This window comes from Cyclopterus lumpus, chromosome 1 (genome assembly GCF_009769545.1).
Source record: "Cyclopterus lumpus isolate fCycLum1 chromosome 1, fCycLum1.pri, whole genome shotgun sequence".
Taxonomy (NCBI): Eukaryota; Metazoa; Chordata; class Actinopteri; order Perciformes; family Cyclopteridae; genus Cyclopterus; species Cyclopterus lumpus.
In genome coordinates, this window is record NC_046966.1 from 16418209 (window position 1) to 16433578 (window position 15370).

Below are 15370 nucleotides of genomic sequence, written 5' to 3' on the forward strand. Positions count from 1 at the left end.
CTTATATTGTTAAATTAATTGTTTTATTCCAACAAAAAACAGTGCATGATTAATACATTCATATGAAGCTTTCATTTGAGTACAAATCATATCCTGCAATTAAAACGGTCAAGACTTTCTGTCAGTGCACTTAGTGCTTCTCTAAGTGTGTAAACCAAAGACATTGACTCATTTGAACAGGTGGACGTGTGTGAAATCATGTAAATAACTGAGTCCGCTGTCTCACCACTTCCCTAATGCTTTGTTCCAGAAAACTATTCATCCAATTGATGTGACATTTATGGAAATGTATTGGTCCACAGTGGATACATCTTCATGTTGACCTTTACTTGACCTCTAGTGCTACTATGAGGCTCTTGTACAAACATATTATTGAAATCTAAAGTGGCAGATTGACGTGAAATGTCAAACATTATTTTTGACATTACATGTGCTTTTCTGTAAAGAGCCACTCTCAGGCCAAAGTGTCAACTCATAATCTTACACTAGGCAGATATTAAACTTTGAGACCTGCATGCTCCATGGGAAAGAACACTTTGGATTTTTGTGTTTCCTCTAGCACCTCCTTCAGGAGAAACCTCTACTTGTTACACACAACTTTTTCTAAGGATCTAATAATAGCAAATCATCACCTTGTAATCTCCGACACTTGCGTTTTGTGACTTTGCATCAAGTACAGGATGCTGTCATGCCTTTAGACTTAGTTAAAGACTTTGCTTTTAGTGCTATTGATTACATTGTTTTCATACATTCTGGTAAGACTTTGGGCATATTTATTTTGCCTTCAGTTTTTGGCTCACCAAAATGAGCTTATTGATTCAGTTGGATGTGTTTGTCTGCAACTGGGTATACAAACAGTAATTCAGCATTTGGCCATTTTATTGGACTTTAAAAAAAGTCTTTAGCTGTTAAGGTTGACTCTTTAGAACTGTTGCTGGTGTCTGTTGAAAGAAGGGCAATGCTGTCTTCACAGTGACATACAGCAGACAGTCTTAATCTCAAAAGTCACTCTGACACTGAAGAAGTGATGCACTTGTGCTTTATAGCCTCTGACCTTTTTGTCTTACACGGTATAATCTGTTCATTGAACAGTTTACTATGTGCCAGATGAAATATGTTTGTAAAACAAAACAAAAATACGTTTTTACAGTCTTTTTAGTTTTAATCGGGTGATCAGTAGGCAAATCTATCCAAGTCATTGTCCACAGTGTTATGGCGCCACCTTCTGTTGCATGTCAGGGTCTATATTTTGGAAAATAAAGGTCTTGTGTTTGCAGTAAATCCTTCATGTTTTGGATTCTCTACAGTTTTCGATCTGGGTGCAGACTGCTGAAACATTCTTTGTTTTGAACCCTGGTCTGTAGATTATTTTTGGGTAGGCACTAACATGAACAGCACAATGTCGATTATGAATTGTACAGTTCCATATTAGGTTATGAAGGCAATCCTTTCTGTCCATATCCATATACTAACCTGAAAGAGGTGAAGCAGCAACACTTCTGAATTTAATGTCACTTTTGGCAGTTGTTTTGCACTGGATAATTTAATCTATTGAATACTTTTCTACCCTTGATTTTGATACAATAACTAATTACCAGAATCATTTGTTTAATAGCTTTGAATGCCTATTTGATATATTAATTGTTGATATGATTTAACTTGAGTAACAAAACAAACACTGGCGTTAAGTGAGTCAGTAGGAGGCCTAGTATTTCTACTATGCATAGAACAAATAGTGTCCCAGGTTTAGTTCTTAAATGGAGATGCTGATTGCAGGGCTGTTTGTTGCAGTGATAGATGAGAGCAGCGAAGGGGAAGAAACCTCACTGTATAAACAGGAGTTCGGAAAACAGCCTCCCATATGTTTTGCTTATCCTCTTGGATGTGAATGCAGTTTTCCCTCTTGATATCACATACCATTCCATTTAGAGCGATGGCAGGCCCGATGTAACTGCCAAAGAAAAGCTGCACTTCCTATTGGGGAGAGGAATAATTCAGACAACTACATGGTATAGTTCAAAATATTACAACGTGTACTAATGCTGACATCTTTATCTAAACAGTAAATCAAAAGGAATTTTCAAAATTGAGACCCTCAACATGTTGACTTTAGAAAATCCTCAAATCTTCCATTCATGTGAGTGCAGGTGGAAATACAGGTGTATTTTATTGATGACATGTACAATGTAAAGTGTGATAAAATATTAACAATGTTTCAAAAGGCTCCTTGACTTGTTTGTTTTTGTCTTAATGAAGGTAATACCCAGGACATTGTGAAACCTAATTAGAGATGGAACCAGAAGCTGAAGACACAGACAACAAGGACAACGCAGTCCCTTGGTCAGGTTCAGAAGGTTCTGGGGAACTGTGTGATGATGCCAGTGATGAAGAGCACCCTTTAGACCCTCTACCTGCTCACATCCTGAAGTCTGATCTCAAGGCCACCCCAGCATGCCTTCAATCACAAGACTGGCAATCTGCAGGTGAGCAACCGTCCCCGCCTGAACTTTGCGCAAGTGAAGAGGAGGTTTCATACCAAGAAGAGGATGACATCTACTTTAGTGAATCAGGAGAGTCCATTACTGAGTCTCCTCGAACCAAACTCTCACCAACATCACTGTCCCCACACTCAGAGCGCCCCAACTTCGAGCCTCATGCCAGACAGACATCACGGCCGCATTCACAGTCTTCTTCTTCCTCTCTTGGTCGCGCAGCTGACATGACCCTGGCCTTGGCCCTGACCACAGAGCAGCCCCTGGGAGCCAGTAGTAGGCAGGGCCCAGGGACTGTGAACAGGAGGGTTGAATCTTCAGAGGAAGGAGGGAGTAGTGAAGCACCTCCTGCTTCTCTCTTCTTTGGAATTTCAGACAAGGCTGCTGAGCAGGCAGAGAAGTGGAACTCGGACTCTGACACAGATCTCTGCAGACCGGACAGGCAGAGGGCAAGGTCCACACGTAAGTATCTGTCTTCTACCCTCACTTGTTAGACACATGAAGCTAGTAGTGCAAACTGTACAGCACATTATAAATGTTTTTTTATTATTAATTTAAATAATGTACGACTTATTAATAGATAGATCATTTTGTGTTTGCTTGTCCAGAGACATGAAGGACATTTGTATAATGATCTTAAATTACGTGTTCTCTGCCTGTAATTATTGTTGGTGTTATTTGATGACTTAATTTCATATTGTGTTAAGCCCTATGGGGGCTGGTTATTTTCATGCTGTAACGTGGGGTCTATTTGAGGTGTACTTACAGGGAGAATTCCCATGGCTTTAAAAGTCAGAGCGGGTTAAGAATAAAATATGACGGTATGATGAGGCTTGCAGAAACAAATTTGACAGACACCAGCATGTGTCACCCCGGGCCTGTCACCCGATCCCTTTTCCAATCCTAAGACTTGGTAATGGAAAGTAAGCTCCTCATTTTTCTTGCCTCATGGACTAAGTTAGCTGTAAGTGAATATGACGCTTTTATTAGTGTGCTGGCTTCAGCAGGGGTAATTTAAAGGTTTTTTGCTGTGTGCTTGCTTCAAAATCCCCAAATATTAAGAATTAGTCCATTATTTTACTTTTACGAGCATTGATCAGTTAAATACTGTAGCTTCTTAAATGTTCAATGACTGACAAAATATCAAAATAAAATGAGTATATGTTTACATTTTCCTCACCTCCCTTTTCTTCTCACTGTCCCTCTCTCTCCTTTGCCTCAGGGCTCAGTCACAAGGAGAGCCAATCAGACAGACAAGTCAAGGAGACCAAGTCCAAATGTAAGCGTATCGCTCGGCTGCTAACGGATGCACCCAACCCTCAAAATAAGGGAGCTTTGCTGTTTAAAAAACGCCGCCAAAGGGTCAAGAAGTATACACTTGTGAGTTACGGGACTGGGGAGAAAAAGCTTGACAGCGAAGACCAAATAGAGGAGGAAACGGAAGTCAGATCAGCTGGTTATGCCTTTGTGGCAACAAGTGAATCTGATTTAGAAGAAGAGTATTCTGTTTATCAACAGCAGCACCATTTAAGTCTGAATTGGGGAAGTGGTAGAGAAATGGAAGCAGAAACAAAAGGTAAGGGTGTTATGATGTTTGCCCAACGCCGCCAACTGATGGATAAAATTGTGTCAGAGCATGAAGACCTGAGGAATAAAGGATTACCTTTGGAGACATTACGAGAACCCGAATTTACAGAAGCACAGAATGTTTATGACACTGAGGAAATGTACGTGCATACTGATCAGGCCAACTACATGGATGCAAATCCTAGGCCGCACGAAGAATACCAAGAAAGTATTCAACAGATGAACCACCTATCCAACGTGCCAAGACCGTTGGTATCAAACAGAACTGCGAAGCCTTTCCTAGGATTTTCCATCAGCACAACTGCTCCAGTGACAAAGAAGCAAGAACCGAGATTCAGAGTACCTGTACCTATTAACACTCACCCGCAAGTTTGGTCCCCCACTGGAGAAATCATAGCCTCAAGAGATGAGCGAATATCTGTGCCAGCAATAAAGGCCGGCATCCTTCCAGAGGGTAAAAGGAGATTCACTAATAAACAGTCAACAATGCTGGCGCAAAAGATCAGATAATCATCTTCAAAACAAAGGGGAGAGGAGGTCTTTTATTGAGGCAGAGGAAAGACTTTTTTAGGTCTAGGTGCTGAAGCTTGTAACTTCATGCAACCCAGAACAATAAACTCAAGAATCCCCCTCCAGGTTGCCCCAAAACCCACCATCAACCCAGCTTGTCAACCTTGGATGAGTATGAGCCCCTCTGGTGAGCCCTATATTCACCAAGAAGTCCAGTTTCACAACCCGCTTACAGTCACGGGGGGCCTCATAATCAGCAATACTTACAGTATCAAGATTGGGCTCAAACTCGACAGAGAGCCACCATTGGGCACCAGATCAAACCTCCGGCAACACTTCAAACACCTGCCAATGCCGTTCGGGTCCTGTCGACTCCTCTTCTCAGCTTCATCTCCAGTCAAACAACAAATAGCTGGAGTCAGCAGCCATCACAACCCCCAGTGAGTATGCAGGCCCGCAGTCCTAAATACAGCCCACATCACCCTCCCTCACCCTCAAGGAATAAGTTAGAAGGTACTCAAAACTCTGTTGCCTCTTGCCCACCACAAGCGGGGAAGTCAAACGGTTATGCATCAAAAGCATCACAGGCTTCTTCAAGGGGTCGAGTCTCAGTCAGAGGTACTAATCAGGCTGGTGATGGTCCAACTATGGCGGGAAAAGGTGCAGCGTTGTTTGCCAAAAGACAGTCCCGTATGGAGAAGTTTGTTGTCGATGATGAAACGGTGCAAGCTAACAAAACAAGATCCCCCTCCCCAAACCCATCACTCCCTAACTCCTTGAGATATTCTTCCATCGTTCGTGCTCCACCTCCTTCATCATACAATCCCCTTCTTGCTCCTTTCTATCCTCCATCAGCAGCCAAGCAACCCCCTTCCACAAGCCCCAAAATCAAGCCTAAGAGTAAAGAGAAACCTAAAGCAGCGCCAAAGCACCTCAACCCCTTAGATATTATGAAACATCAGCCTTATCAATTAGACTCTTCACTATTTAAGTATGAGGCAGTACCTGAGGCCAAAAGCCCCAGCCCTAAACCGACTCCAGCATCAAAGTTTGAGGCCACCAAAAGCCTTAAACATAGATCTGCTCCTTCTCATTCTCCTTATAACGCCTCTGAGCTTGTTGTTCAAAGCAAGGCAGAAGTTCCTGCTAAGTCTCCTGTATTGGTAAGTTCCCAAAATTATTCTGCCCGCCAAAGCACGAGATCAGTTGAGCCTCTTGCAACCGATAAGCGCTTGCATAGAAAGCACACTATCCCACCTACAGCCCATCACATAACCAACAAGCAGGCACCAAGTGCCCGACCTGCAAGCGCATCCTCCCAGCATTCTTCTACTTGGTGAAAGGCATTGCTTCAGCTTTTTCTCCTGCATCTCTTATTGCTAGAGGCGCACGTCAAATGGCACCTCGCCCGAAGTTTTCTGCTAAGAAGCCAGTGGTGACAAGCAAACAGTGGAGACCTGTTGCTGCGCTTCAGTAGCTCTGATACTGTATATGGTCATGCTTTGGTGTAGTCACCGTTGAGACGATAGAACACGATTACATATGCAACACGGTATCATCATAAATGTCTTACTTATTAACAGGTGGACATGACAGACAGTTTAAATGTACGTCACGTCCAAAATAATTAACAGTATGCATCTATAAGGATATATTTAGGTGGAAATGTGAGGAAACATGTTGAATGTACAGCAAAACTAGCCTAATATTGTAAATCAATAAAATATAAACTCAAATAAATAATTTAGTATATTATATCATCTTCCTCAAACTTGGGAGGTGCATGCATGCTTGAAAAAGGAAATGTGAGACTAGATAATGTTCAGTGATTCTCAGGAAGTGCTATTACATGTGCAATATTGTGTGCAGAGACCTTGTTCAACTGTTGACTCTTTGAGTTTTTCTTTCTTTCGTTGTTTTTCTTTTGTAAAGATTACATGCACTTATAAGATAAGATAAGATAATTCTTTATTAGTACCGCAGTGGGGAAATTTATGTCTAGTAGTAGTCATCATTGACCCCAAAAGCAACACAGCAATACCCTATATTAATACATTTGTTTATTACATTAATTAAAAAATCATTTTCATGCCATTTGAGAAAACAATAACTCCCTATTATATTTACTGAATATGTTTGATCATTTAACGTGTCTGGGGAGAAACTTCTCTTTTTGAATGCATGCCATTTGCAATTCCTTCAGTCTCATTCCAAACTTCAATCACAACAGCTAAAAGCACTAACTTTAGTTGTGATTATTAACTGTGATGACTTTAAATGTTTTATATGTGGATATAGTTTCTGCAGTTATCGGTTATGGCCAGTTATTTAACTGTCATCACAGTTCACAACTATCATCTGTATCCTCATCCTTTCAAACATGAGTTATCACAGAGATTTAAGATCGAGAGATTTATTCACATTGCAAAAAAATGAAAACAATTGTCTTATATGTGTTCATATCTCTGTCTTTCAAACATATTTGCACTTCTTCTTCTCAATCATCCTATTAAATTTCTCTTTCGCTCTACTTGTGAACTTCCTGTGTGTGTCATGAGCTTCTTTTTCCTATCACTACTTTTTCTGAGTGACCCGTATGTCCTCCTTAAATCTTTCTCACTGCATCACACTTTCACACAGCATTTAATCATATTCACTGAACCTTCAGCAATATCAGTTTTAAGACTCACTACTTTATTGACTATTTTTAATACCGTTTGCTCTTTATAATATAAGGGTAAATTGCTGAAGGTTAACACTGTCACTGACCAGTATGACTTTCTGTTTCTGGATTGTTGTTCTTGTTTGTTTTCACAGCTTTTCCATCAGTCCACCTTTAACTCTAAATGTGAAATGTTTGGAACCATGATCTCAGCCCTCAAAATAATATCTGCGCACTACTGAAGTGAAATCCACCCTAAAGCAGGATTTACATTTTGCTATTCTAATGACTTATTGAGCAAGCATGTACTGTCACAGTAAAAAAGTGTGTTACCTGAATTCATAAGAAGTAAGGAGTTATCAGTCAGACAGGCCCATATTAGTTCTGATCACTAGCTGTCAATCGTGGCTAATGTTAATGCTAATGTTAAGCTACTCAAATCCTGAACTTTTTTTTCCTTTAGATGATTCAAACCAAAATAAACAACAACCAATCACGAACAGGACTGTGGATATTTTCCTGTGACAAAATGGTTTATAAATGATTGTAGACTATCATACCTCTGCTGCTGAAGGCTGCTAGGTGAGCTAATAATGAGATGTAAAAGATGTTGTCGTTAAGTCACCCCGAATATTGATGAATCAAACAATGTTGTACAAGATTTGAGAAAGTATAGGGTGCAGTGCAGGTCGGATCCAACTTAAAGGACACCAGCAATGGGTATATTAAAGGCCCTGGACATGCGCGGTAAACACACACAGGTGACTTCATTCCCTTTGGCTCACAAGAGGTCTTGTCAGAGCTGTGTAGGAATGTAAAGAATGTATGCCATTGATATGGCCCCTCTTTCTCAAATTAAACTTGCCCTGGGTGTCCTGGGCCTTTAACAATGTTTTATTACAAAATTGGTGAAGTGACACAATGGAAAAATACTAAATGAATCTAACATGTGAATTATATTTTAGAGTGGATTTCCTCTTTAAGCAGATGGATCAAAGAAAAGGGGGCACCAGATATAGTTCCAAACTAAGATTCATTATCTTTTATATATGTTTTAGTAGTAATATTGCCACCGTACTTATTTCAAGTTTATTAAACCAACAGCAGGTAAGTTCTTAAATCTATATTTATTTTCTATATTCATTAATGTCTCAAATGTTTCTTGATACTTTAAGACTTTTAACACAAATCTCATCCATGAGTTTATATCACTCAAACCTTCTTTGGCATTAAACGAAACACTCAATCCTCTAGTTGGTCTACATATGTGAAATGTTTTAAGTTATTTTAGACAAACAATTGTGAAATGTTGAATCCAGGATTTTAGAAAGATGTTGTCAGGTTTGTGGAGCTGAAATCCAAAGTCCCTTTTTATAATAAAACTACCAAAACAGAAAAAGTAGAAGAGGTTCTTATGATGCAAAATAATACATGTTTTCATGTGCAAAAAGGGACATAATCGGAATAAATATGACAAAAAGGTGTACGTTCCTCGACTTTTTTCGCCAGTTGGCAATTTCTGTATGAAACTGTTATTTTAGCTAAATTATCATTAATTTGTTTGTGCCCCTCTGTTTAGTAAAACTTAACTAATTTAATTTAAATCATAAAGTATAAATGTATTGTCCAGGCTTAAATTAATCCAGTGGGTGGCAGCAAAGTCTGCAATGCTGCAATCACACCAGTCAACTGATATGTGATTTTCTTTTTAGGGCTTTGGAAGAAGCCGCTCCTTGAGCCTCCCCAAGCGACTGAATTCGATGCCTTCTCCCAGACTCCTGTCACCTGCGAGCACACCTGGAATCCAATCATCATTTTTACCAACACAGAGAAAAATGTCCTTTCAAGAAAAAGTCTACAAGCCACTGTCACCGTGGGAGGCGGCATCCAGAAGCCTAATTGGTTCAGTGGATGATGCCTTTGCATTTCAGAGCCTCCCATCATCTGTTGCCTCGAATGTCAAAGCTGCAGGGCACCGTAGATCTCTGCCAGAGCCTCCAGATGAATGGAAGCGCAGGGTGTCTCTTGATCCTGCACCTGTCAGCATGGGTCATTATCATGCGGCCCCAGCTTTTCAGGCACCGTTCATGAGCAGGACATTTTCACCTGAGAGACCAACCTTCTATGGGCCTCCCTTCAGACCTGCTCAGCCTCTGAGGCCTGTCAGCAGGGCCAGTATTGGATACATGGGACAAGGCTCAAGTCCAACCATGTACTCCCCAGTGCCTAGTGCAGTCCAGAAGAGTTAATACCACTAAGATGAGGTCAGACATACATCCTATGAAGAGAAGTATATTGTTAAACCAACATACATGAATTATGGTAAAACATATATTGGACATGAAACACAAAGAAAGTAAATTTGGCTTAAAGAGATGCAATATGTTTGTTCTATTGTCATGAAAACAGGTTCACACTTCTTTAGTAGGTCTGAGACCCAATTTATTAGGTTTGTTTAAAGTTGCTGATGGAAGTGATAAAAGTTAATATCTTAATGGTACGAGTGGCCACTTGGTTAGAAGACTTACCGCAGCTATTCTGTTGTGTTGGTTATGTGATATTACCCTGCTGAGAATTGATGGGAGATAATTGGTTATTTCTCAGTCATTATGTTGTATCAGTTTGTTTCAGACTGATTGAGGACAGAACTGAACCAGAAAAGTGTTAGAAAAGTGTCATGAGAGCCAAAGTGAACGGTAGTAGATGAAAGAAATGTTTGATAGATTGCTTTTTTTTAAATGTAGATTGGTGTTGCTAATCTATACATTATTGATTATACATATTTAGTGAGAAATAAGGCACTCTGGTTGTGTGGCTTTTCCGTCATGTATCTTTACTGTTGCTTAAAAACTCACCGTGACTTTGTGATCACTTCTGCACATTGTATACAACGAGAACGATTACAGGCGTTACTCATCTTGTTTTAATCTGTCTTTTCTCTCACTACTATTGCAGTGGTGATAGCAAGTTTATTAAAGAGTAAACCATTTCTAATCATCTGCAGCACTTTCTAGCTGCCGCTAAATTAGACACACTAGCTCTGCTTCAAAGAAGCTACATTGAATGTTTAGGAAAACATGCAATACGTGTTGTATCTAAACATTGACTTTATTTGATGACCTACATGTGATATTTTAAATGTTTTGAATCTATCCATTGTGTTTTTAAGTCAAGATGACTAAATGTTGCATGCATACATACATGACTTATCCCACCTTTGATCACACACTGTGTGGTGTTAAAATATTTAAACAGAGTAATATATTCTACCATTGAGCTTCAGTACGAATGATGTAGGCATGTTTCTTGTTAATTTTACCCTGTGTTTGATGATTTTCTTGTGTGTTTGCACCTTTTCAACACAAACTGAAAAATTAAATGAAAACACTCAGTCTTTAAAGTGTTATTATTTTTGTGCTTTTATCGACAATGTGATATCATTTAAATAGTAGTGCAGGTGATTTTGAGTCATTCTTTAACATGTAACATTTATTTTTGTATTCAATAACTGTATATCAATGTTATATAATTACACATCCAGTTAATACTTTTTCAAAAATTGACAGCAACTTCCATAACAAAGGTTACGTCAGGAACTTCTTTCATAACTCAACAGTATATTTTCTAAATGATTTAAAGATGAAATGTCCAGTATGTCTGAAGTATGACCTTGATGCTGCTTCATAAAAATCTTTTTGATCGATCCCCATCTCGGATGAGACCACACTGAGCGCTCCACTGGTCTGTATATCATTATACAGAGTCAGTAATTGCACATAATGTCACAAACAAAACTCAGTTGGAAGAGAGGCGTACACAAGTAGCAGCTGTGTCCAGCATTGACGACCTTCCTAACTTGAGCCTCAGAGGTTACATCTATGGGGACATGTTGACTTTGAAGATTCAATTCAAGAAAGGAAATGCGTCTCTGGAGGGGAGTCCTCGTCTCAAGGAATATCAGTGGGCATGTGTGTGTTGTCCATCCTCTCTCTCTCTCTCTCTCTCTCTCTCTGGTAGCTATCCTTGCCCCATGGTGTTTGAGAGTGGCTTTGAGTGTTTGGCAGGTTAAATTTAGCCTATTGATGTAAGCTGCATTCCATCACAGCAGACACAGGGACACAGTCACAGTTTAGCTTTAGTGTCCGTGAGTGTGAAGATCAGGGAAGATCAAACTACCTACTGTAGGTTGACCCCTGAGCCTCCGTGTCTCCCCTTCAAGGATACAGGTTGCACCCTAGGGATACCATCACAGGTACGGACAAGCATCGTCAGGGTGTATTTTGTGAATATTTATTCAAATGATATAGACGTTAGAACATTCAAGAAAGTCACTGTTTTGAGATTAAATAAAATGTGGCTATGATTTTCTATGAATTATAGAAGTCTTTCTTTTATGGAAACACAACATTTGACAACATATCAGTTATATTTGATATCTTTAGAATTATATTGCTTTGCTCTCTCTGTCGTTTGCATGGAAATGATAGCTCTCCATTCAGCAGGTGGGGAGAATTGAGTACTGAACATGTAATATTTAATGTTGTATGTAGCATCGTGTTCTGCATTAGGCAACATAGCAGAGCTAAAACTATGTGATTGGACCCGACACTGACAATGTAAGAAAGTTATTTGGGATATTTATTGTTTTGTACTGCTGGACACTTACTGTGTCCAGCAGTACAAACAAACTTAGGACACAATAGCCACCTTTGACCTTTACACAGGTGATTAATCTTGTGACAACCTTAAAGGGAGATACCACTAACATTTGCTCACACACTCAAATATTCGTGGGGCTTTGCGGTAATACAATACATTGTAATCTATAAAATTTAACCCCGACAGAGAGATTGGTATAACATGACAAACACTGATATGGCAGATCTCTTTAACGGGTGCCTTATAAATCTTCTTGAAATTCCAAAATATGCTTACAGCTTATGTATGTCTACTTCATAGACATTTATAGACAAAAAAACATACAACTTTGTGACTCGGGCAGAACAACTACATCCTGTGTCCTGTATGTGTTTCCAGTCCTCCTGAATTCTGCCAAACTTTCCAAAGCCACAATGTCACAATTCTGTACAATGCCAACCGGAGAGAGGAAGAAGCGTGCAGCAGCTATTTGCCGAGAGGTCCACGGTACCAATGGTAGGATGTTAGAGCTGAGGATCAGCAGACAAACACACTGCTGCAAGATAATATCTATTGGGATCTATGTTAAAACTGTCAGGGCTACACTCCAGCATTTGCCTTAAATAAGATAATGGTATGATTTACTACCTATGGCAACTAATCCTTTGTCGTTGTCCTTTTCAAAAGTCTATTTCTGGAGAGGGGAGGGAAGAAGTGAGGGACAACTGTGTGTACCCGTTTTGATAAAGTGAAGCTTTGTGACAGCTGGGGTACATACCGACTGTTGTGGCAGACGAGGAAGCTTCATGTCCATCCAAAACTAATTCTCGAGTACAATGATAACTTATTTTCCATGACAGGGCTTACAAAATGGAAAGTATTGAATTTTGTGACACCTTTTATGTCATTTATGGACCACTCCCCCAAACATTTCCATCTGACAAAAATTATATCAGAGTATATTTATATTGTGTATCCACCATGTTGCAGCTATTAAACCAGCTCTAAAATCAGACCCTTCCCATGTTAGTTTGTGATAATTAGATTATATGCAATTTATTTAAGAATATGTCTGTAAGTATAATATCAACTGATGCAAAAACAATATTTTTTCTACAAAAGAGTTTAGGGATTAGAACAAAGGCATTCACCATTTCAGTCTATATTGTGCTTTTGTCGTGGGTATTGCCAAACAAATGTGCAATTATCATGATAATTTGATTCCCATACCATGAGATTTTATGACCCCCGAGGCATTTGCCCAGAAATTGTCAACCTAATAACATCACATACAAATATTTCTTTAGAAAATGCACCTTAAACTTATGTTCGTATAAGTACGTGTTTCAGTTTTTGAAAATATTGTTCGTTCAACATTACGTAATATGCAACAATTAATACACTGATTGATTGATGAATGTTTGTCTACTAAATCTGAACATTATGCAGGGTTTTTTTTTCTTCCTCTTTATCTTCATCTTTATGTATATTTTTTATTTCTCAACAGGGGACGTAATGGATCTCGGAAAGAAGCATAGCACTCCTAAAGACATTATGTTGGAAGAGTTATCATTGCTTTCCAACAGAGGTTCCCGGCTTTTCAAAATGCGCCAGAGGAGATCTGAAAAATATACATTTGAAAGTATACAAAATGAGGCAAACACACAGCTGAATGTGAGTTAACTTCTATTTGTTATTCAGCCACTTCATATATGTTTGAATGCACTCTGGAGTTCTGGCATTAGTGCCGTCTGCATGAAAATGTGTTAAATGAAAGCTACATTTATCAGGAAATATGCTCTTGAAAAAAAGTGTTACAAAGCATTGATGATAATCAAAGACAAGTGTATTTTACTGTGCATTGTTCAGCCAAATCTTCTGAGAGCTGCTCAGGCCCTTTGCTGAGGAGCTGCTCCCCTCTTTATCAGTGTTTCTGTGTGTGTGCACACACTGTAGTTATAAGTGTGTGTGTGTGTGTGTGTGTGTGTGTGTGTGTGTGTATCTGAGTGCATGGGAGACAAGTGCAGCTGTAGATCTGCCAACTGTACATATGTTGCTCAATTGATAACCAATACATGAACTGAACTGTTTAATTGTGTTTTGCAGAATAATATTTTAACTCATACACACAATGTGGAAATTAAAGTGGACGCACCAGCCGATGGAAATACTGCTAATCCAGAAATCACTATTACGGGTAATTATGTTCTTCAGTATTGTTTACGTTGAAGCCAATATGGAGCATTAAGATATGGAGCATTAAACATAAAAAAAATAAAATGCATACATTAACATTAGATTTAGTCTCTGGAAATCCTTCCTACTTTAAATCACATATTTCTTCCACTATCAAACTGTAAAAAAAAAGGAATACTCCATATACTCATACAACAGTGACTGATTATGTAATGCTGTCATGATAATGACAACTGGTATCATACAGTCATAACTGCAGGTCTTGTTTAGTGGCATTAACTCCTGTTAAATTGTTTGATACTATGATTCATATTACAACCTGAGCAACTTTAAAAGCATTTTTTTAACGTTATTATATTTTAATAAGCCGATAGAGTCAAGTGCTTATTCCAAAATGCCCTTATCCCACGTTGACACATTATATGATGAGTGCACACTTCAACTATGTGCTATTTTAAGGCCTCAGATCTCAATGACGTACAACTCAGTCTGCCCATAAGTGTTCCCTAAGCACAGTCTCTATTCATAATCCATTCTAAAACTTTAGCTTCCACCCAACAAGGCTGAAGAAAACAGATCAACATTAACCGTGAACTGCAAACACAACCATCAGATATTTTTGCTGCAATGTTGCAACAATCTCATGGTTTTCGTTTGCTCCTTGACAGACATGACTGCAGAGAAGGTAACATCCACAGCTATGCCCAAGTCCTACCACTCCCCCTGGGATCAGGCAATCCTCAGTAACCCCGACCTCGCCGAAACCCTCAAACTGACAACGTCAGGACCTGACCCACGACCAGATCTTCCTGAGTACAAAAGCTTTAACCGGTGAGAAAACTACAGTGTGAGCACATTTTAGTCAATTAGTCCATCAGCACAACAATGAGGAACCATTCACACGTGATGTCAATTACAGGGTTGCCACTCCTTTTGGTGGCTTTGACAAAGCTCCCAGAGGAATCACATTCAAGCTCCCCGAGGTGGACCTGAACCCGCCCAGGTACCTAGAGCTGCAGGATCCGGGAGACAAGCGACCCACCTTTAATAGGACGGCCCAAGGGTGGATAACTGAGGGCACCCATCTGATCCTACCCACTGTCACCCTGGAGCCCATCAAAGTCCCCGAGTCTGATGACCTGTAGGTGGTCTAACTGTATGTATTCTGGCCACATGATGTCAGCTGTAGTAATTTTGGCCCACCTCTGATGAAGGCAAAATACCCCATTCACAGCATAGTCACAATTACTTACCAATATTTTGGATTAGTCCCATTCAGTGGACA

The 15370-nt window shown here is 39.5% G+C and overlaps 2 protein-coding genes across 2 annotated transcripts; both read left to right on the forward strand.

Annotated features, from left to right (window-relative positions):
• The first annotated feature begins 2290 nt into the window (after nt 1–2290).
• Nucleotides 2291–6066, forward strand: synpo2b (synaptopodin 2b). The gene is given in 6 exon segments (XM_034532014.1): nt 2291–2954; nt 3715–4577; nt 4579–4647; nt 4650–4788; nt 4791–5920; nt 5923–6066. Coding segments are annotated over 6 exon segments (3009 nt in total).
• Nucleotides 6067–12323: 6257 nt separating this feature from the next.
• On the forward strand, nt 12324–15230 carry myoz2b (myozenin 2b). Its single transcript, XM_034540192.1, has 5 exons — nt 12324–12405; nt 13397–13563; nt 13996–14086; nt 14754–14916; nt 15005–15230. Exons 1-5 carry the CDS (start codon nt 12324–12326, stop codon nt 15228–15230), a joined length of 729 nt encoding a protein of 242 aa, XP_034396083.1.
• Nucleotides 15231–15370: the final 140 nt, after the last annotated feature.

Coding starts and splice junctions, on each gene's coding strand:
- myoz2b (XM_034540192.1), top strand. CDS start 12,324: ATGTCACAATTCTGTACAATGCCAACCGGAGAGAGGAAGAAGCGTGCA. Junction 13,564..13,995: donor AGGCAAACACACAGCTGAAT/GTGAGTTAACTT, acceptor TGTGTTTTGCAG/AATAATATTTTAACTCATAC. Junction 14,087..14,753: donor TCCAGAAATCACTATTACGG/GTAATTATGTTC, acceptor GCTCCTTGACAG/ACATGACTGCAGAGAAGGTA.